The 21,105-nt window shown below is 36.1% G+C and overlaps 1 protein-coding gene across 2 annotated transcripts; it reads right to left on the bottom strand.

Annotated features, from left to right (window-relative positions):
- Window positions 1-2,168: 2,168 nt before the first annotated feature.
- LOC129871327 (serine/threonine-protein kinase STN7, chloroplastic) lies at window positions 2,169-20,364 on the bottom strand. 2 transcript variants are annotated; one of them, XM_055946224.1, is made up of 9 exons: window positions 19,847-20,364; window positions 19,560-19,766; window positions 19,377-19,479; window positions 17,407-17,571; window positions 17,243-17,336; window positions 15,984-16,077; window positions 15,839-15,895; window positions 2,618-3,031; window positions 2,169-2,507 (listed from the first exon to the last, which is right to left on the bottom strand). In XM_055946224.1, the coding sequence occupies exons 1-9, from the start codon at window positions 20,228-20,230 to the stop codon at window positions 2,346-2,348; spliced, it is 1,680 nt and encodes a 559-aa protein (XP_055802199.1). In that variant the 5' UTR covers window positions 20,231-20,364; the 3' UTR covers window positions 2,169-2,345. The 2 variants fall into 2 exon arrangements, with proteins under 2 accessions (XP_055802199.1, XP_055802200.1); XM_055946225.1 differs by having other exon boundaries at window positions 20,060-20,363.
- Between the last annotated feature and the right edge of the window lie 741 nt (window positions 20,365-21,105).

Below are 21,105 nucleotides of genomic sequence, written 5' to 3' on the forward strand. Positions count from 1 at the left end.
ATCCTAAGTATCACAGTAAAATAAAACACATTGACATCAAGTATAACTTTGTGAGAGACATAGTAGCAAGTGGAGAAATAAATTTGCGATACATTCCTACTCGTAAAATGATAGCCGATCATTTTACAAAGGCAATATCTAGAGACTTGTTTGAAACATGTTAAGGCTCTAGGTTTGTGTAGGATATGAGATTATTTATGTATAGTAAAACAACTTGGTTGTTATAATATTCTCATCAATATAAGACTATTAAACTTATATTCATATCTCATATGCATGTGATAATGTTTTAGAAATAAAGTGTGTCGGACAAGTTGCAAGATTGACTCTCTCACACGAGCAATCAACTCGTATGAGGGAGAATGTGAAGAGATGTTTTCCACTATCATGTTATGACTTGTTTTAATAAGCTAGACAAGAGTCTCTCTAAGAAAATAAATTTGAGGATCATCGAAGAGAGAAATTCGGGTTAAACTTCGAGAGGTGTCTCGACTAAGGTTTGAACGATGTTGGATAATTAAAAGAATGAGACACAAGCACCAGTATAAGGTGAAAACATCGTAGCATGTGTTTCATACCACTTGTGTTAAGCGATGGATGAGTTAGTGAAAGAATAGTTCACTACTTCTTCATTGTGTGAGACCCCAAAAAGTAAAATTAACTTTTCATTAGAATACCCTTTGACCTTCTACTGTTTCGACCGGTGTTGCTACTTTAGCATGTTACTAATTGCCATGAGTGATTTGGCAATGAAGTGAAAGTCTAGGAAAGCAGTTGATTTGGAACAGATAGATTTTAGAAGAAAGGGAAGATGATTAAAATCAATAACTTAACTAGTATACACAAGCCGGCTATTACACTCGAGTGTAATTGTGTATATAAAGTTAAACATAAATTCGAGTTCACCTCTTTAAGAGGATGAGGGATCGAATAAGTAACTACTGAAGTAGTGAATGAAGTATGGGGTATTGAGAGCTATGAAATCCTCATATCAGTAACGAATTCTTTCTATATGTGATTGAATTCCTATGTGGAGCTTGTAAAACCTTATTGGTAAGCTCTTGATGCTCAAAAATCGCACGAACTATTTGTCATATGAATTGTGTGTCTAGTTGATGTCATATTGGCTTGGGTCTTGTCTACCATGTGTGAAGTGGGAGGTGTAATTTTTGGATCATAAGTCTCCCATGTGGACTGACCCGATCCGATCCGATCTTATCGACCCAATAGGATTTTTCTTCTAAAAAAATAGGGATTAGATTAAGATAATTCAGATTTTGAAAAGAAAATGAACAATTACTAAGTAATTGCTCAACCAATTCCTTTTAAAATAAATCTTTCCCTCAATTGAAAGAAACAGATAAAGATGATCAACACAAAAATAAAAAGAGAAACAGAGAAGAACAAGAAAAGGAACTATCTCTTTTAGATTTACATTGACACAAAACCAAAGACATCTAGTTTGTGATATATACTCTATTTCCTTGAGAGATGAAGTCGATTTGGGGCAACTTCGAGTTGTTAGCAAATTCAACATATTCTGCTGCAAAATTAAGGTACACATATTGTTGTTTTTGCTCCGAATTTCTCACAGCTATTTTTCCTTTTTTCTTATTCACACCCTAAGGGATAAACCACAACTCTCTACCTACTAACTCAGCCCCAACCAACCGATCACAACTCGTTTGGCTTTATCTCAATTGAACAAAATCAAGACGACATGAGCGGCATATATATTTTCAAACGAAAAAAGAAATTAAACAAAAAAAATGAGAACCAGAGTTTCCACCAGCAATAGTGCCTCTATTGTTCACCATTTTCACCTTTCTGTAGAAGCATTAAGACAAAATGGACGAAGTAAACTTCGGCTATAACAAAATGAGCCGAATGAACATTTTGAACAATTAATGATGATTGGATAAGGAATTTTAATTCAGTTGACATTTTGTCCAATTTTTCTTTTAGCAAGTCCAAGTGTTTTTATAAATTTTAAATGGCCACGAAGAGACTCCAACATACAAAGTGGACGCTGATAGCCCACTTCAGTATATCACCCGTGACAATTCAAGATTCTAGAATATCAAATGATGTTTCTGTTGTCTAATACAATTATATAATGAAGCAACCATGTTCTCCTCTAGTTTCTATCAATTTTACTAGGCTACATATAAAATCAATTGTTAACTGCATATCTTTCTATAAATAATAAAACTAGGGTACATATATACTTTTCACAATTTAAATATAATAATCTTTGTTCAAAAATTGTCAAATGAGAATGAAAACTAGTAAGTGTAAGCTCTATGAACAAAGTACTAAAACTATTTTGTACGCATTTATTAATTTCATTCCTCTCTTGGAATCCATCGGCTCCACCATACGCTTTTCCGTTTACTTCTAAGATCATCGATACTCTCATTCAGGGTTTTTATAATTTTCCTTTGAAGTCGAAGAGCTGATGCAAGAGCATTTCTCTGCGCACTTGACTTCTTCTTAGGCTCTATTTCCTGTAAAATATCAAATGGAAAAACAAAGCATATTAAGGAAATTTTACGCTTAATAACCAACATTAGTAACAATGTCTAGTCTAGTTACGTAATGCCATGAGAACACATACCCTAAGCTCCTGAAGTTGCGCTTCCGTGAAGCCCCCATCTTGTTTTGTTCCTGATTTTGCCATTAGTTGAACAACCCAGGCTGCAGCTTCACTATAGTCTTGTTGTGTAGCCCGGAAGAATTGCAGCTTCAAATTCTGAATGAATGACAAGGCTAGCAGACCTTCTCTATCAAAGTAAGGATGAGCTAAAGCTGTCTTTGCACTAATTCTTTGGCGTGCTTTGAAGCGTACCATAGATGTTAATAGCTCCCATCCTATTCCACCATCCAAATCTAACAACTCGAAGCCTTTCCTAAGTTCAGGGCCAGCACGTGGCTCTACAGTCTGTCTCCAGGAAACTAAATCATAGTCACATCTCTTCAGTTGTCGGTTGAATTGAATGAGACTGTTGTCACTACGTAATCCCGAGAATGCCTGTGAGGGAAAAAACAACAGCAAAGAACATGTAAATTCTTCATAAAAACATTAGAAGATAGCAATATCAGCATTTAACCAATTTCTGACTGTAACACATAGTTAATTCCAAAATCTTGTATATGCAAATATTCAATTCTATTTTGTTTTTGGTTTAACCATCCGGTATGTGAAGCCCATTAGCTTGACAAATCCGTATTTGCACCAGATAAGCCTAGCAGGGAGGAAGGGGGGAGCCTATTAAAATAGATAAGATCACATCTAATGGGCAATTTGTTTAAAAATATAGCGAATGAAGGTCTTGGTTATATGAGCTAAAGAAAAGCAGAAAGGAAACCAACTTTTTTTTCTACTTAGTTCCAAAGTATATTTAACTAAAGGAACCTCTCAAGTCTTGAAAAATAAAAGGTGACCTTGACCAGGCCAACCATGATTAAGTGAAACTAAACCTGATTAGAAATATTTTTGAAACTGGTAACTTCGTATATTCCTCAAAAGACAGTACTAAAACTGTACTGGTCAACATTTACAACATGTACTTCAAATCCTACTATCTTTTACAAAATTGAGTCTAGTACATCAATTATGGATATAGTAATTGAGTATAACTGATTACACCAAAAACATACTAGCATAAAACAATTTAGTTTGATTTTTTGTATACTATTCTTGATACTATCAAAAGCTCTAGAGTTCCTTTCCTTCCATATTGCCCACCATATACTAGCTGGGACAAAGTCTCCGTCTCTGTTCTAGGATTGCTTTTGCTAGGAAATTAAGATTTCTCTAGAAACTCCTAGATTGTAGATATTTTAGTAGTAGGCAAGTCTTTTGAGTTATAATGAGTGGTGGTTAGTCAGCTACATATGTAGTGTGAGATATTTTTGCTTGTGTGGTTGTAATTCTCACACTTTATAAATATAAGGAGCTTATGTAATGAAACATCCTAGAAAAAAAATAGAACTCAAAATCTTCAGCCTTTTTCTTCTCCCTATTCAGATTATGGTAGCAATTTCCAGCTGCCATTTTCTATTCTTACACTTTGTAGCCTTGAAGGTCTTCTTCCTTTGCTTTGTTACATGGTATCAGAGCCCTTTTCCGAAGGATTTTGTATCAAATATAGTCTTTTTGACTCATCTAATTTCTACTTTTTCTTGGATTTATTTGCTGGAGAAAACATGGCAAATAAAAATAAGCCAACGATGGGCCCTCCGATTTTTACCGGGGAGAATTATCAGATTTGGCTATCAAGATGAAGGCTTATCAAAAGGCTCTCAACTTATGGGAAGTTGTTGATAGTGGAGAACCTGTTTTCCAGCCATTAAGAGGCAATGCAACTCTCAATGAAATTAAAAAGTATGATGAGTTGGTGACTAGATCTCCAAGAGCTCTCACCTGCATACACTCATGTCTTACAGACGTGATGTTTACTAGGATTATGGCCTGCGAAACAGCTAAAGAAGCTTGGGATAAGCTAAAGGATGAGTTTGAAGGCGACAACAAAGTAAAATCTGTTACTCTTAGCTTTGAAAAGAGAGTTTGAGCTTTTGAAGATGAAAGACATAAAAGTGTGAAAGAATAATCTTCCAAGTTGATGGAGATTGTGAACCACATAAGAATACTTGGTGAAACCATTCCAGATTAGAAAATTGTAGGGAAGATCTTGGTCAGCCTTCCAGACAAGTTTGAATAAAAAATCTCATCTATTGAAGAGTCTTGTGACTTGACTACTCTTAAAATAGTTGAACTACTCTCCAAATTGCAAGTCCAAGAGTAACGGGTAACTATGAGAAGTGAAGGGGCAATAGAAAAAGCCTTTCAAGCAAGGCATAAATTCAAGCATCAAAAGGAAGGCAGAAAAGTTTGGTTGGATAAATCTGGAGCGGTAAAACCTGGTGGAAACCAAGGTTCTTCGTCGATAAAAGAAAAATTTCCACCTTGTGGCATTTGTAAGAAGACAAATCACTTAGAGAAGAATTGTTGGCAGAAGTCAAAGAGGTCTCCAATTCAATGTAGATATTGTAAGAAGTATAGGCACATTGAGAAGTATTGTAGGCAAAAGCAAAATCAAAGTGATCAATCTTCAAAACGAGTGAATTTTGCGGATGATCACCAAGTTGAAAAATCAGAGGAAGAGGTTTTCATCGCCTCGCACACATCACATGTTGATCAATGTAATTGGTATGTTGATAGTACGTGCAGAAGGCACATGTCAATTGATGAAAATACGTTTGTTACATTGGACAGATCCAATAGAACTAAAGAGAAGCTTGGAAATGGTGCATTGGTGCAAGCTCACAGTAGAGGGTCAGTAAAATTTCCTACTGACGAAGGTATGAAAATTATTAATGATGTTCTTTATGTGCCAAATTTGACTCAAAACTTGTTGAGTGTTGCTCAGTTGCTTCATAAAAATTATTCTCTTAATTTTAAGGACAAATAATGTGTCATTTATGATCCTAAAGAATGTGAAGTAGCGAAAATTAGCATGATTGACAATTCCTTTTCAATTTCATGTTATACTATTGATAATTGCTCTTTCAATGTTGAATTAAATGATACTTGGACTTGGCACAAAAGGTTCGTTCATTACAACCTTAGCTCACTGGTGTGTATGCAATCAAAGGACATGGTGCTTGATGTACCCAAAATTGACATGTCCAGAGATGTTTGTGAGTCATGTCAATTTGGTAACATGCATAGACGATCCTTTCCTAAAGGAAGTCTTTGTAGGGCTAAGAAAAAGCTAGAGTTGGTTCATGCAGATTTATGTGGATCAATGAGGACAGCTTCTTTGGGTGGAAACAAGTATTTTATTCTCTTTGTGGGTGATCTAACTCGAATGACATGGGTCTACTTTCTTAGTAGCAAATCTCAAGTGTTTTCTGTTTTCAAAGAATTCAAGGCTATGGTATAAAGGGAGGGTGGATGCCGGTTAAAACATATCAGATCAGCTAATGGAACTGGATATACTTTGTATCAGTTCAGTAAGTATTGTAAAATTTTGGGTGTCCAACAACAATTCACTGTTAGCTACACTCTAGAACAGGACGGAGTTTTTGAGAGGAAGAACAAAATAGTGATGGAGATGGCAAGATGCATGTAGGCAGAAAAAAAGATGCCTAAATACTTTTGGGTCGAAGCAGTCAATACCGTTGTCTATTTGCTAAATAGATTACCAACTAGAGCAATCCAAGGCATGACGCCATTTGAAGCATGGAAAGGTATAAAGCCGTCAGCAAGACACTTGAAGGTATTTGGTTCGGTGTGCTATGCACATATTCCTGATGCTAAAAGAGGCAAATTAGATAGCAAGGCAGAACTTTGTGTTCTGTTGGGCTATAGCACAGTTGCAAAAGGATACAAAATGTACAATGTTGGTAGTAAGAAGGTGTTTGCAAGTAGAGATATTGTAATGGATGAGTCTACCCACTATGATTGGGATCGAGATATTATTGTAAAGAGCAAAGGTGGGACTACTTTAGTTGCAACTCCAAATCTGCAAAAAAGTGATGCTTCTTCTAGTCCTATTGCTGAAACAAAACAAAATTCAGATGTTGAATTACTATAGCTTCTCCTGTTTTGAAGACTAAATCACTAGCTGAAGTTTATGAGCAATGCAATTTTGCTCTTGTTGAACCATCCTCATTTGAAGAAGCAACAAATCACAAAGTTTGGATTTCAGCAATGGAGGAGGAACTTTTCGTGATTAATAAAAATGATACTTGGGAGTTGGTTGATAGGCCAGAACAAAAGAATGTTATTGGTATCAAATGGGTCTATCCAACAAAGTTCAATCCAGATGGCTCCATCTTCAAGCATAAAGCTAGAATTGTAGTTAAAGGCATTCTCAGTAGCCTGGAGTGGACTTTGGAAATACGTTTGCTCCTGTTGCACCATATGAGACAATAAGATTTCTTGTCGCTCTTGTAGCACAATACAAGTTAAAATCTTCCATTTGGATGTCAAATTTGCATTTCTCAATGGACTTCTTGAGGAAGATATTTTTGTTGAACAACCTGAAGGTTTGTCGCAGGTGAAGAAGACAGGGTGTACAAGCTTAAAAAGGCTCTCTATGGTCTTAAACAAGCTCCAAGAGCTTGATATAGTAGGTTGGATACTACTCATTATGGGATGCTGATTATGATATCAGTTTTTGTCGATATTTTGATAATCACAGGTGAAAATCCTATTGCGGTTGAAGAAGTTAAAAATGAAATGTTAAAAGCTTTTGAGATGTTCGGTCTAGGAGAAATGAAGTTTTTCTTAGGAATGGAGATTTCTCAATCTTGTGAATGAGTTTTCTTGTCCCAAAAGAGATATGCCTTGAATCTATTAAAAAAGTTCAAGATTGACAAGTGCAAACGTATTGCAACTCCACTAGTTGTGAATGAAAAATTGATGTAGTATGAAAGGCGAAAGGAGGGCAGATCCAAAGCTTTATAGAAGTCTTATTGGAAGTCTATTGTATCCGACTAATTCTAGGCCGGACATCATGTTTGCGATCAGTTTGTTATCTCGATATATGTAAATTCCCAGCACTAAGCATTTTGGAGCCGCTAAACGGGTGTTGATGTACATTAGAGGGACGATTGATTATGGAATCTAGAATAGAAGTGTGGAGAATGGAGCTCTTATTAGTTATTCGAATAGTGATTGGGTGGATGTTTGGATGATTACAAAAGCACATCTGGTTACTTCTTTTCATTTGGTTCAGGCCTTTTTTCTTGGAGCACAAAGAAGAAAGATATTGTAGTTCAATCTTCAGCAGAAGCCGAGTATGTGGTTGTTGCATCTGCTACAAATCAAGCAATTTGGTTGAGAAAGATCCTGTTTGAATTGGATCTGTTGCCTAAAAAACCAACACTAATCTATGTGGACAGTAAATCAACTATTGCAATGGCTGAAAATCCGGTGCAGCATGGAAGAACAAAGCATATCAACATCAAATTTCATGTTTTTAGAGATGCTGAGAAGAATGGTGAAGTTAAGTTGGTGCATTGTAGCAGTGAAGAACATCAAGGTGATATTCTAACTAAGGCTCTTTCCACCAACAAGTTTGAGTTTCAAAGGATGTTGCAAGGAGTTTCAAAGAAAAATCTTAAGTCGGAGTATTAGGAAATTAAGATTTCTCTAGAAACTCCTAAATTGTAGATATTGTTATAGTAGGCAAGTCTTTTCAGTTAAAATGAGTGGTGGTTAGTGAGCCACATATGGACATAGTGTGAGATATTTTTTTCTTCTTGTGTGGTCGTAATTCTCACGCTTTATATATCTATATATATATAAGGACCTTATGTAATGAAACATCTAGAGAAAAAAATAGAACTCAAAAATCTTCTACGTTTTTCTTCTCCCTCTTCAGATTACTGTAGCAATTTGCATCTGTCATTTTCTATTCTTACACTTTGTACACTTGAAGTTCTTCTTTTTCTTTGTAACAGCTTTCCTACTTCCTCTCAACTCTGGATTGCTTCTGTGATCTTGGCAGGCATGGTCCATGATATACCCTTAAGATTCATGAATAACCTTCACAGTTGGCCAGTGATCTTGCAGTGTAGAAAGCGATGGTTGACTGTCTCGGCAGTTTCCCCACAAAAGAAATATCTATAACATAATGGTATCCCCCTCCTCTTTAAGTTGTCTTCATTCAGTACAACTTCTTTGGTTAACAACCAGACAAAACATGCCACTTTGAGTGGGATTTTTGGCTTCCAGATTTCTATTCATGGCTAGTGACTTTGAGGCCGATTGGTGTGGTTCAGCCAGTTGTATGCATAACCCACCATAAAACTACCCTTCCGATTGCCTTTCCACCACAAAACGCCGTGACCCCCTTCCAGTCCATTAAATTGCCCAATGGTGTTGAAAAAATCTACTACCCTGTGAATCTCCCAATCATTTAATTGTCTTCTAAAAATGAAATTCCACCCTTGAGGAGTCCAGTGATCTACTATGGTCTTTTATTGGTGAGATACTAGAGAATATATATCAGGATAAAAGACCTCTAGCCTACCTGCCTCATGCCAACCATCCTTCCAAAATTCTATTTTCTCTCCATTCCCCACTTTGATCTTTGTGTTAGCCTTAAACTCAAACCACAGAGATCTAATGGATTTTCATACACTGACCCCATATGGTGTAGTCACTTCTTTGGTCATCCAATTGTCTTCCTGTACATATTTTGCCTTAATGACTTCCTTCTAGTAGGACTATTCTTCATTATTGAACTTCCACAACCATTTCATCCTAAGGGCTTTGCTCTGATTCATCAAGTTCTTTATTCCCAGACCTCCATACTTTTTTGCCACAATCACAACATTCCATTTAACAAAGTTGTAGCCTTTTCTCTCATTGTTTCCTTGCTAGAGAAATTTCCTTCTGATTTTATCCAACCTAGTGATTGCACTTTTGGGAATTGGGAATATTGACATCAGGTTGGTAGTGAAAATCAAGGTCAACCTACCACCACTAGAAAAATTGTGATTTCCATCTTGTTAACTTCACTTCACATTTCTCAACCACGTTCTAGATTTCATATGATTGAGATTTGGCCCCCAAAGGCATCCAAGATATGTAGGCAGTGCTCCAATTTCCCCTCGAGAGTAGCATTTAAGGTTTCCATGTTGTATAGTTCATTAATTGGATAGAGTTGGCTTTACCTTCAATTAGTGTGTAGACCAGAGAACCCTTCAAACAACATTAGGATCACCCTCAGCATCTTTAGTTGACCTTCATCAGCATCACATAATATCAAGGTATCATCTCATATTGTAGATGGGTAAGTTCCACAATCTCTACTTCAAGTCTACTGACCTCGAAACCTCTAAGCCCTCACTTTAGCTAATTTGATCATATTGTTCAACCCTTCCATAGCAAGTACGAAAATGAAAGGAGACAAAGGGTCTCTATAACTCAGTCCCCTCTCCGCACTAAAGAAACCAACAAGGGATCTATTTATAAGTACTGAGAATCTCACAGTAGTGATACAATGTCTGATCCACTAGATCCACTTCATTACAAATCCTATTACCCCCATTGTGGTCAAAAGACACTAACAATTAACACTGTCATATGATTTTTCCATGTCTAGCTTACAAAGTATTCCAGGTTTCTTTTGCTTTTGTCTGGAATCCACTGCCTTATTAGCTATCAGCACTACCTCCATGATTTGTCTTCCTTGGATAAAAGCCATTTGTCGGGAATCCACAACTTTAGCCATTATCTCTTTCATTCTCTTTGTCAAAACTTTAGCAAAAAGCTCGTAGATGCTGCCTATTAAGCTGATAGGTCTAGAATCTCCGAGTTCCTTGGCACCCTTCTTCTTTGGGATGAGATTAATAAATGTTGCATTACAAACTTCTTTCAAACACTTCCTGCTCGTAGAAGTTTTGATGTCCTCCTTTACCACCTCCTAGTATTTTAAGAAACCTATGGTGAATCCATCAAGCCTGAGTGCTTTATCAATTGCACACATTTTTAGACAGTTTAGAACACTTTACTCTCCACAAAGTTCCTTTGCAGGTTCTCCTTTTCCTCCTCAGTTAACTCGAGGCAATCAGCATCAGTATAGGCATGTCTCCGGTCAGTAGTCTCTGTGTATAGCTTCTTGTAGAAATCTACTATCTCCCTTTCAATACTGGCAGGATCTTGGGTCAGTTCTCCATGGATTACTAGTTGATCAATGTTGTTGTACCTCTTATGTGCATTGGCCATTTTGTGGAAGAACCTAGTGTTCCTGTTCTCCTCCTTTAACCACAATGATCTTGATTTTTGTCTCCATGAGATTTCTTCATATTTAAGCAATTCCTCGAACTCCAATAATCTAGAATTCTTCCTTGTCACCTCATACTCTATTAGTGCTCTACCATCAAAACAACCAGTTCTTTGAATAAGTTCATCCATTTAGCTCCTAGGTTCCATTAGTCACTCCTGCTACAAACCTTAAGCTTTTCTTTAAATGCCTTAAGTTTTGAAGGAAGTACTAAATTCGGTCTCCCAGAGAAGCTGAAAGTGTCCCACCATTCCTTGATTCTGTTTTTGAACCGTTCTGTGTCTAACCACCAGTTTTCAAACTTGAATCAATTTATGTTTTGGTTCCACACTCCTCCCAGCAATGCAATAGGAGTGTGGTCTGATCTGAACCTTTGTAAAGCAATTTGTTTTATGTTGTTAAAGCTATCATCCCATTCTTTGAGATTAGAATCCTATCAATTCTGAAGGCAACGTCTTGATTATCTCATTTAAACCAAGTATACGGGCCTTTCTCTCGTTGAATGTCAATCAACTTCAAATCTTCTAAGAAATCTGAAAATTCTCTCATGTCTTTTGTTCTTCTCAAACAGTTTCTCTTCTCTGAAATGAACCTCACCGCATTGAAATTTCCACACACAGCCCAAGGTCCTTCCGTTAAACCTCTTATAGCCCCTAAATCCATCTAGACAAGCCTTCTTTCCACATAACAGTTGGGGGCATAAGCCCCTGTAATGTGACAAGTGAAGTTTTGAAGTTGAGCTTCAAATTTGCAAGTTATAGAGTAGATGCCAGTCTCCAAAATATCCCCCTTCCACACTCTGCTGCTCCACAACATTAGAATTCCCCCTCTAGTCCTACTAGCCTTCCAAACAAGCATATGTAACCCATCTCCCTCCCCAAATCTGCCTAACCTCCTCTATCACATCCCCCTCTAATTAGTTAGATGCAAACAAATGATGTCTACATTCCACACACACACACAAACACACACCCCAATAATACTTTTAACTAATCTTCTCTTATCCCTATTATTAGTCCCTTACATTCCATGAAACGAACTTAAATTTAATCTATCACAGATGAGCAAGTTTCTCATAGTACCTCTGTTTCCACTATTTTTAAATTTCACATCGAAGCTTACTAAACTTTTAAACTCTTGAGAATCTCTGAATTTTGTTTTCTTGCATACAGCCTCTGCCTCCACTCTTCTGGCTTGTCTCGAACTGTCCACTTGAAGTAATAACTCTAATGCCTCCTCTTCATGGCCCTGAAAATCAACACCCAAAATTTTACCCAGTTTGATCATGTTTTGTTGTATCTAGTTTGAAGTCTCCCTCTCCTTAATCTCCTAGTCCTTCAAGAGAGTGATCGATCCACTATTCTCCTTTTCTGAAATCTTCCCCCTTAGTTCATTATCATCAATCTCTATTAATTGGCGTTGAGATCCAAAAATTGATTCTCCGCCATGTTTACCATCTCCTCCTCTGCATAGGCCATTTGATTCGAGTTCTGCGTGACTGTTCTTTCTGTATCTTGATCATATTGCAGCTCTGGTAGTTCTAGAAAATTACCATTCCTAAGTAGCATTGGGCTTTTACAAGTTATGTCATTAAAAATGACTTGACTTGAAAAGCCTGGGCTTTTTTTATAAAAGAGTTTCGTCTTTCTACTGGGTTGTTGATGGCCCAAAGTTGCTCCCTCCATTAAATGAGATGTGTGCCTCACATGTGCCCCTCCCCCTCTTCTTCCTTTAACAGTTGTACCCACTTGTTCCTCTGATGCAAAATCCCTAAATTGATGGGATTGTACTTTTCCACAGACTTTACTACTGACTTTACCACAGCCTTTACCACCTTCCAACTGCTGTGTAAAGGCATGGACTGGGTATATATGTGCTTTATCTTCTCCGGTGACTCTATTTCTAGTTTGTGAAGATTCTGGCTATAACTTTACTCAAACTTGGCACTCAACCCATATCGAAAAGTGGAATATTACTCCATTTCTGGAGATCGAAACTTCTTTGGGAATGTTTCTTCCTTCATTTGCAACCAGGATTCTTGCCCACTTCATGTGATTTCTTAGTTTTCCTTCCTCCTCTGTGGCCACCCAATCTCCTCATAGGTTTCCGATTTCTTGAAATACTATCCCCGACCAGAGATGAAGGGGGATTCCGACAATTCTGATCCATGTTTCCATCTTCAAAGTATTATTGGGGAGAACCCACCATCGGATTTCACCATTCCAGATTGAATTTGTGATTCTTCCAGTTCCACTGCCCTTGTAGGGTTTGTTCAACCATGTTTATGTTAGGGAACTCAAACAAAAACATACCTCCATACATTTCATAGATGTCAACTCCGAATGCCTTCTTCTAGAGTGTTGACGACCATCTTTTTATCTCATAAATAGTTGGTTTTTCCTTCATCTGTCCTTCTAGATGACCTACTAGGCATCTTTCTAGAAGCCCATTCTCTTGGTCTTCAGCATCAGTGAGGACTTCAATAATGCTAGCATTGTTCGTAATCTCTACCTCATTTATAGTATTTGATTGTCATTTACTACCCTTAACTGCTTTTGCATAAGGGTAGTTGGCTTTGGTTACTCTAGGAGGTCCTGGCGCTTCCATTATTTTAGAGCATTTAATGAATCTTTCAATTTTAAATGCTATGTCGTGCTATCCCGCATTCAAGGCTAATTATGGGATGACCAGTATGGACCTACACCATTATTGATGGAAATGATACTTGTAAATCATCCATGTTCATTATGTTTCCTGGTACAAAAATGCTCCACCTCTCTTTCTGTAGTTCTCCATCTTTAGATTGTTATCTTTTGATCACTGGAAGCTTCTCTGAGAGTGAAGCAGATCCATTCCATAGTTTTGCTGCTCATGGAAGATTTCCTCATCATCTTTCTACTCCTCTCAACCTATTCGAACCACACAGAGCTTCTAGTGCTCCATTTAGTGATATCGAAAGACTTAAAACCCGCATTGAAATAAATCCTATTGTCACCCATTGCAAAGCCTAAACGAAGGATTTGAATCTCGAAAAACTATAACGTAAGGTAATAGTTAAAAAAAAGGTAATGAAAGGAAAGGAATGGAAATGAAGATTCCGGTTAGAGTGCCCTAAAGAGAGAGCCCCCCCCCCCCCAGGAAGTAGGGAAGAGAGTTACCTCGGGATAAGTTCCTGGGAAAAATTCAAAAATTCAAAATTATAACTCTAAAATTGGGGGTAAAATATTAACTATCCAAGTTTTAAAAATAATCCATACATGGCCACTTTTCATATTCAAAATTCAGTTTTTTGGATTCCCTCCCTACTCCCTTTTTCTTCTTCGTCTTCTTTTTTTCTAGTCATAATTCTTCTTCTTTTTAATCTACAAACTATTTTTATTTTCGTCATGAAGATTGGTGGAGGTAATTTGGAAAACACAATTTTTTGGAGCAGTTAAAGAGATTGTGCAGTAAATTCAACAAGTAATTTGTTGAAAACAACTACCGAGTTTTATTGCAACAACTTTGATAGTAACAACAATGGAATGTGTTACAGTAACTTAGAACTCGTTGAGTTGTTGCAATAACTATTGAAGTTGTCGCAACAAATTCAGTAGTTGTTTGCAAAAACTTAATGAAGAAGTTGAATTTACTACTGAAGGAGGAAGTAGAGGGGAGGCAGAGATGTGGAGGAGGATGCAAAAGAGGAGGAGGAGACGGCGGAGGTGGCGAAAGAGGAAGAGGTAATGGTTTTGTTGGTGAAGGAGAGAGGAATGGGGAATGTGAAGCCTTTGTGTATACAAGAAAATTTGGGGGCTTTTCAAATTAGTGGCATTAACACTAAAGTAAAAAGAGTTACACCTACCCAAACAAACAAAAATAGGAGTCACCTTTCCTCAAATAAATGATGCAAAGGCCACCCTTAATTAAAGGACCCTTGTTTCTTAGTATCCATAAAGTTACTATTTGCAGGTCATCATTCATTTTCTTCCTCATGCACTTGTGTAAACTGTGAAGCTATATTGGACTTTTCTTACTTAGCCTGTCGAGAAAAAGTTCTTCCATGTCTAAGTGCTTATAAGCACTTTTTTAATTTATCCAAACACTCCACACTTAAAAACTATTTTGTCTTAAAAGCATTTAAAATAAGCCAATCCGAATAGGCAAGTGTGTGTACTTATTTTCAGGTTCAAGAAACCTTTCTAGTCCATGAAGTCCAAGAAGCTAAGTTAAAGACTCTTTCCTTCTAAAAACGGGACATATTGTTCTTATTTCTTTTCTTGGTAGATTTTACTTACTTTATTGTTTCCTTGTAGAATAGGGATTTTATTTCCTTGCTTTTATCTATTTTCTTTCCTTATTAGAATAGGAAATGTAGTCATCAAAGAAGAGACCCTAGGCCTATATAAAGGGTTCTGATGCTTCGTAAAAGACACAGTTCACGTTTTTTAGATAACAACAATTAGAAATAAAGAGATGATACTCTATTTCTTCTTTTTAATCCTTGTATTTGGTTCCATACAAAGCGGTGATAGTCCTTATCTTGTTCTCAAATGTGTGTGAGGTTCTTAATCACGTTAATTGATTTCAAGCGGTGGCTTTAGGAACTACAAATCATTTGATCATTCAAGAAGGCATCTTCCACATCCAAAATCAGATCATAGTTTAACTTGTTCTGAAGTCGTTGCTTCTTTTAGAACAAGTGAGTAGTTATTTCGAATTTCAGAATCTAATCTTTAACCTCATTTTAAAAACACTTGATTCCATGTTCTACATCACGAAATACATCACTTTTTTTATATCAAACTTCCAACATTGTTTTTTGCTTAAAGTTCAAGATCTTGGTTGACTAGTTCTTTGTTAACTCAGAGAATCACATCATGTACTCAAGGGAACTGATGTTCTCTACATTCAGATAAGAAAAAGTAAAAGAAACTGACAATCACTTCCTTGTGTTTCTTTTAATTCCAGAACTCAAATGTCTAGATTCTCCCAGAAGAGCTAAATTTTGTCTAAGAAATATTAATAGTAATAGCTTTTGATTAGAATCTAACCATTTGCAGGAATATGAGACCAACACTGTAGATGTCAAATCGGTCTGGGAGATTCAGCTGTTAAAAAAAGTAGCATAACAAATAGTTAATTTTACAGATAAAAAAAAGAGGTAATGGGCCAAAAGTGAGTGACTGGTCATCAAACCTGCCATAGAACTGGGGAAAGTGCAGTTGCAACTGGAGCAGACGGTGCAGAAGGGGTTTGTGTGCTCATAATGTATTGCTCTGGTGCAGCATATCTTACCGAAAAAGACAGACAATTAGAAAAACAAGTAAACCAAATCCATAAGTAAAAGATCCACCCATGCAAACATGCAAAGTTATAAATGGTATTACCTGAAAGTCTTCCAAAAAAGAGATGATCAGTAACACAGAATGCTCTAAGGAAATCTATTTTCTCTTCACCTTTTAATGGTACAAAGATAAACGTTTGAGATCATACGAATCTCAACAGTCAATATACAGTCAGATTAGTATAACAACACAAATTCATCCTTTAGACGTGGGATAAATAAGAGATCAATCCACTTCTTTATAATTGACTAAGGAACATGATCATTCATACACTGCATCGCTTTAACATGTAAATTAAGCTGATATAATTAAAACTAACAAGCAGAAACATGCCATAAATCCAATATCAAAGTCATCTAATGTTCTTTCAAATGTGGCGGGGAAAGTACTCAATCATTATGGCACATAACATACCCATTAAATTGGAAAATCCTGCTATTTCATCACTCAATTCAGGGCTTACTCTGTTGGGTCCCGCATTTTCTCAATTTAGGCATACAATTTTAAGTTTGTTAGCTTGAACATTCTAGAAAGAACACTTCTAACGCTCAAATATGAAGTTGATTTTCCTGCTAGTCCTCTAAGAACTTATAAGGTTAGCATTGATGGTTCATTTGGGAGGTTTGAGGACATCTGGTTATAAATATTAAAAGCGTGATCAACAAAAAAAAATTGAATTCAGAAAATATGTAAAGTGAAAAATGGGACTTAATTAGACAAAAAATTGGCATAGTACTTTATTAATCCATGAAAGCAACAAAAAACCCAGATTGAAATGTTGAGGTTAGAATGGAGATTACATTACCCTAACAATAAAAAGGATGGAAAATGCATGTTCTTTTATTTGATTTGATCCGAGATGTTTTTGAAATGAATAACAGAAAAGAATGATAAGTAGTCATCCATATGAGCTGAGAATTATATTATGCCACACGTTTAATTGATGGAATGTTTTAGCACTTTTTATCAAGGGGATAATTAATTCCAAGAAACAAAGGTCACAGAATAAAAAATGTAGATATTATTAATGCAAGTAATATAGAATGTCCATAGCAAGAAATTTCCACTTGTCCATACACAAACTTGTGAGTTTGCAGAGTAGGAAATTACCTTGGATCTAAAAGAAACTCCTTAGGAACATAATTGATCCCTACTCTCAAATCCGCTGCAGCACCAAGATCAATTATTTTGAACGCGCGAGAACCTGCTTCAGACAGACATTAGTTACATGTAGACAATCAAACTCAATCACAAATATTAACAAGACAGTTTACCTTCGGAGAAAATTATGTTTTGAGGCTTAATATCTCTATGTACTATCCCTGTGGAGTGAAGACCATCCAAAGCAAATAGGAGTTGTCTCATAATTGTCTGAATGATTCTATTTTCTCTATCCAAACCCTTGGGCAAGTCCTGAACCTCTCGAAGGATCAATGCTTCTACCTGATGATTTAATAAATCATGGCAGATCCATTGAAATGAAGCTAGAGAGGTGGGGGGGGGGGGGGGGAGAAGAAATCAGATAGTAACTTTTGCAGAAAGGACTTGCAACAAAAACTACAACCCACACAGACACTAGTTATGGTCGGGATTCCTTTATATCCATCCACCTCATTGACTCATTCCAAATTTTTTATTTTTTATTCCAATACCCCAGACCCCACGTTGTGGGATTTCACTGGGTTGTTGTTGTACTCAATAATTTGTCTCAGAAGGTCTCTAAGATAATAACTATATCACACTTACCTCGAGACCATCATATAATCTCGACGAAATAAAAATGAAAAACAGTCATGACAAACACTGAATCTGACGTAACTGTGTGCCCATAATAACCAAACATTAGTTTCAACTAGTTGTTGTCTATGTCAATCATTTTCTTTCATTTGCTAAATCGTATAGGACAGATTATAAACACTTCCTTCCACACTATCGAGCAAGTAAATTATGTAATATGGGGATCATTTGGCTCATAATATTAGCTCAAAGCTAGCCTTTGGGAAAAGAATTAACAGCTTAATTGTGTCAAAGAGTGTCGTGAACAAATGAGTACATAAAACAAATGTTCCTCTGAGAGAAATGATCAGAATTTAGTAATTCACTATTCGGAGCAACTCTAAGAGTCAGACACAAGAAATTACAATTATACAAATTAATGAATTATAATAACTCACATATGGGTATCGGGGAAAATGAATACAAACTATGCAATTGTTCAACATTGAAACCATTGGGTCATAGGTGTAATAATTTTGGATATGCTGCATATAATATATATTTATATATATATATATATATATATATATATATATATATATATATATATATATATATATATATATGTACAAATATAAACATGGTACGATCGGATAATTTGGCTTAAATGACAGAATTTATTATATATCTCAACTTGAAGACGTAGTTTTATCAATACAGTGAATGGTGAATGTTCATGGATAACTCTCTGTAGAATCTTTTCTCAATTAGGAGGGCATTTTCCTCATATTGTTCACCTCTTTTCAATTAGCAGAGAATTGCATTTTCTAAGTGTTTTATATAACAACCTTTTGTCGTTTAACTCTATCAGTACCTATCATATACTTTCACTACGAAATCAAAAATCATTCTTCTCAGCTCTGTATTTGCTAATTTCCCTTAACATGTAAGTGCCTAAAATGAAGATATTTCTCTTATATCTGAACTGAGAAGGTTATGATACTGTTTCAAGAGGATTTCATTCAATAGAAAACATTGTAGTATTAGTTATCACTGCTAGGGATTTCTCCTACATTTAGATCTCTTTAGGAGACTAATTCATACCAATGAAGCTCACCCTCGAATATATATATATATATATCTTCCACCTGATCTGCTGTTTTCTCTCAGAAGGAAACCTCCAAAGACACGGGAAACTAAGATCCTTTCACAATGTGTACATTCACCTCAATCACAAATTCGCAATGGTATAAGAACAGAGCTCTAATTTCGCCCAGCACAGTAGGTAATGAAATAGGGAAATTCTTAACTAGCTATCAGGTCAATTGGAATTACTGAACATTTACTAGGAGAGCAAAGCATTCACATGAGAAAATTTCGAATATGTTTTTTTATACCAGGGCTGTTAATGAAACTTCAGGTTGTGTCCCCAAAGCTGTTCCTATTATATGAAAACTACACAAAAATATGCACCAAATCTACATATAAAAGCTGTAAACGAAACATAGCTAACAAGAGAATGGAATACCTACATTGTAGGGAAAGTCTCTACTCTGCATCAAATCAGCAAGTGTAGCTTCCCCTTCGAATCGCCACAGAAGCCAATACTTTACTCCTTTCTTTGAAGAACTCTAGCACCATTTTAAACATAAATAAGTCATTGCAATTTCGAAAGCAGCACGTGATAATTAATGGATATGAACAAGTGTACCTCTAGAAAGCCATAGAGAAAATCAGCACAACTATTAGCACAAGCTCTACGCACACGCTCATTCATCCATATTTCCACTGCTCCATATTCAGTTGCTCTTTTTAAGACTAAATCACCACCATTTGAAGATGGCTTTCTTGCCAAAGAAACTCTATAAACAGAACCAAAAGATCCCTCACCCAGTTTCTTTCCCAACACAATATCATCCTGCAAACAAAACAAAGAAGATAAGAAATTGGGGAAAAGAGAGATGACGACCTAACTAACTAACTAACTAATAGGAGTACCTTCTTATAAGTAGGTCGAAACAATCTTTCAACAAAGGCAAGAACAAACATGTCGAAGAAACCAGGAGCGACACCAGGAGTAGCCCAGAGGTAAGACAGGGTACCCAAAGCCAAAATAACCCCAGGAACAGTGACTGTGATCCCATTTGACTTGGGCAGTGTGCTTCGATAAATTATATCACCACACTCCATTACAGTACAGGGTAGTCCTACCCCAACTCCAACAAAAAGATCATGTGCAAAGCTACCGTAAATTATCCTTGAATTCGATTGTTTCTTCAATCGTATCGACAAAGATAAAGGCTTAAGTTTCAGTTCCTTCCCCAGAAATGAAGAGTGGAGTACTACTCCACCTATGCCTCCACCTATGCCCACTGCAGCCATGCCAAACTTTTTTGCTTTCTTTAGCAAGATTTTCTTTTCTTTTCAATTAGTGGGAGTTAATAGGTGCCCTTTTTTTCTTTTCTTTTTTTGTGGAGGCAAATGCTTGATTGGATTGGCGAAAATCCATAGCCACAAATGACACGCAGTTTGACTCATTAGGTCTGTAAATTAAAGTAAAGGTTTTCATCAGCCAGAATATACAAATATCCCATTGTGCTGCATGCCGGCCAAAAGAGTTTGCTCTTGCAATTTCAGTCTACAAGTTTGTTATATTTATCTAGGTATCTATACTATCTCAAGAATATCAACTTCTTAAATGCTAAATTACTGAAATATCTCTAATTTAAAACATTCAATTTACCACTATATCTTTTATATTTTATATTATATTTATTTAGTTAGTTATATTACATTATATTAAAAGCAGACGTCATTTTTTATTGAATGCTTGTAATTTTACTGAAAAGTTGCGACTTTTTCAAAGAGTTATGACATTTTCGAAGGGTTGTGACTTTTCAAATAAGTTACAATAAACACATGTTCACTACCCCTGGTTGGCTATAAATAGAGAGGCTATGAATTTTCTATGTATTCTATTCTTCTTCTTTCTTAAAACACCCAATTAAATAAAATTTCTATATTTCATACGATATTTGTTTATTTATATTATATTAAAAGCAAACATCTTTTTACATTAAAGAGTTGTTATTTTTTAAAAGAGTTGTGGCCTCATAACAAATAAGGCTTCTTGGGTCGGTTTTTATAAATCAAAAGCCAAAACAAATAAAAACAAGGAAGAAAAAATATAGATATATTATTTAAGGAGCAAAACACCACCCATATAACAATAGTTTACCCTTTTCTAAACATAGTAA

This window comes from Solanum dulcamara, chromosome 10 (genome assembly GCF_947179165.1).
Source record: "Solanum dulcamara chromosome 10, daSolDulc1.2, whole genome shotgun sequence".
NCBI classification, from domain to species: Eukaryota; Viridiplantae; Streptophyta; class Magnoliopsida; order Solanales; family Solanaceae; genus Solanum; species Solanum dulcamara.

What these genes read in the sequence shown, in the direction of transcription:
- LOC129871327 (XM_055946224.1), bottom strand. Translation starts at nt 20,230, where the DNA reads ATGGCTGCAGTGGGCATAGGTGGAGGCATAGGTGGAGTAGTACTCCAC. An exon ending in GAGTTTCTTTTAGATCCAAG is followed by an intron (nt 16,078 to 17,242) that starts GTAATTTCCTAC and finishes TTTTTCGGTAAG; the next exon opens with ATATGCTGCACCAGAGCAAT. An exon ending in GTCTCATATTCCTGCAAATG is followed by an intron (nt 3,032 to 15,838) that starts GTTAGATTCTAA and finishes TTTCCCTCACAG; the next exon opens with GCATTCTCGGGATTACGTAG.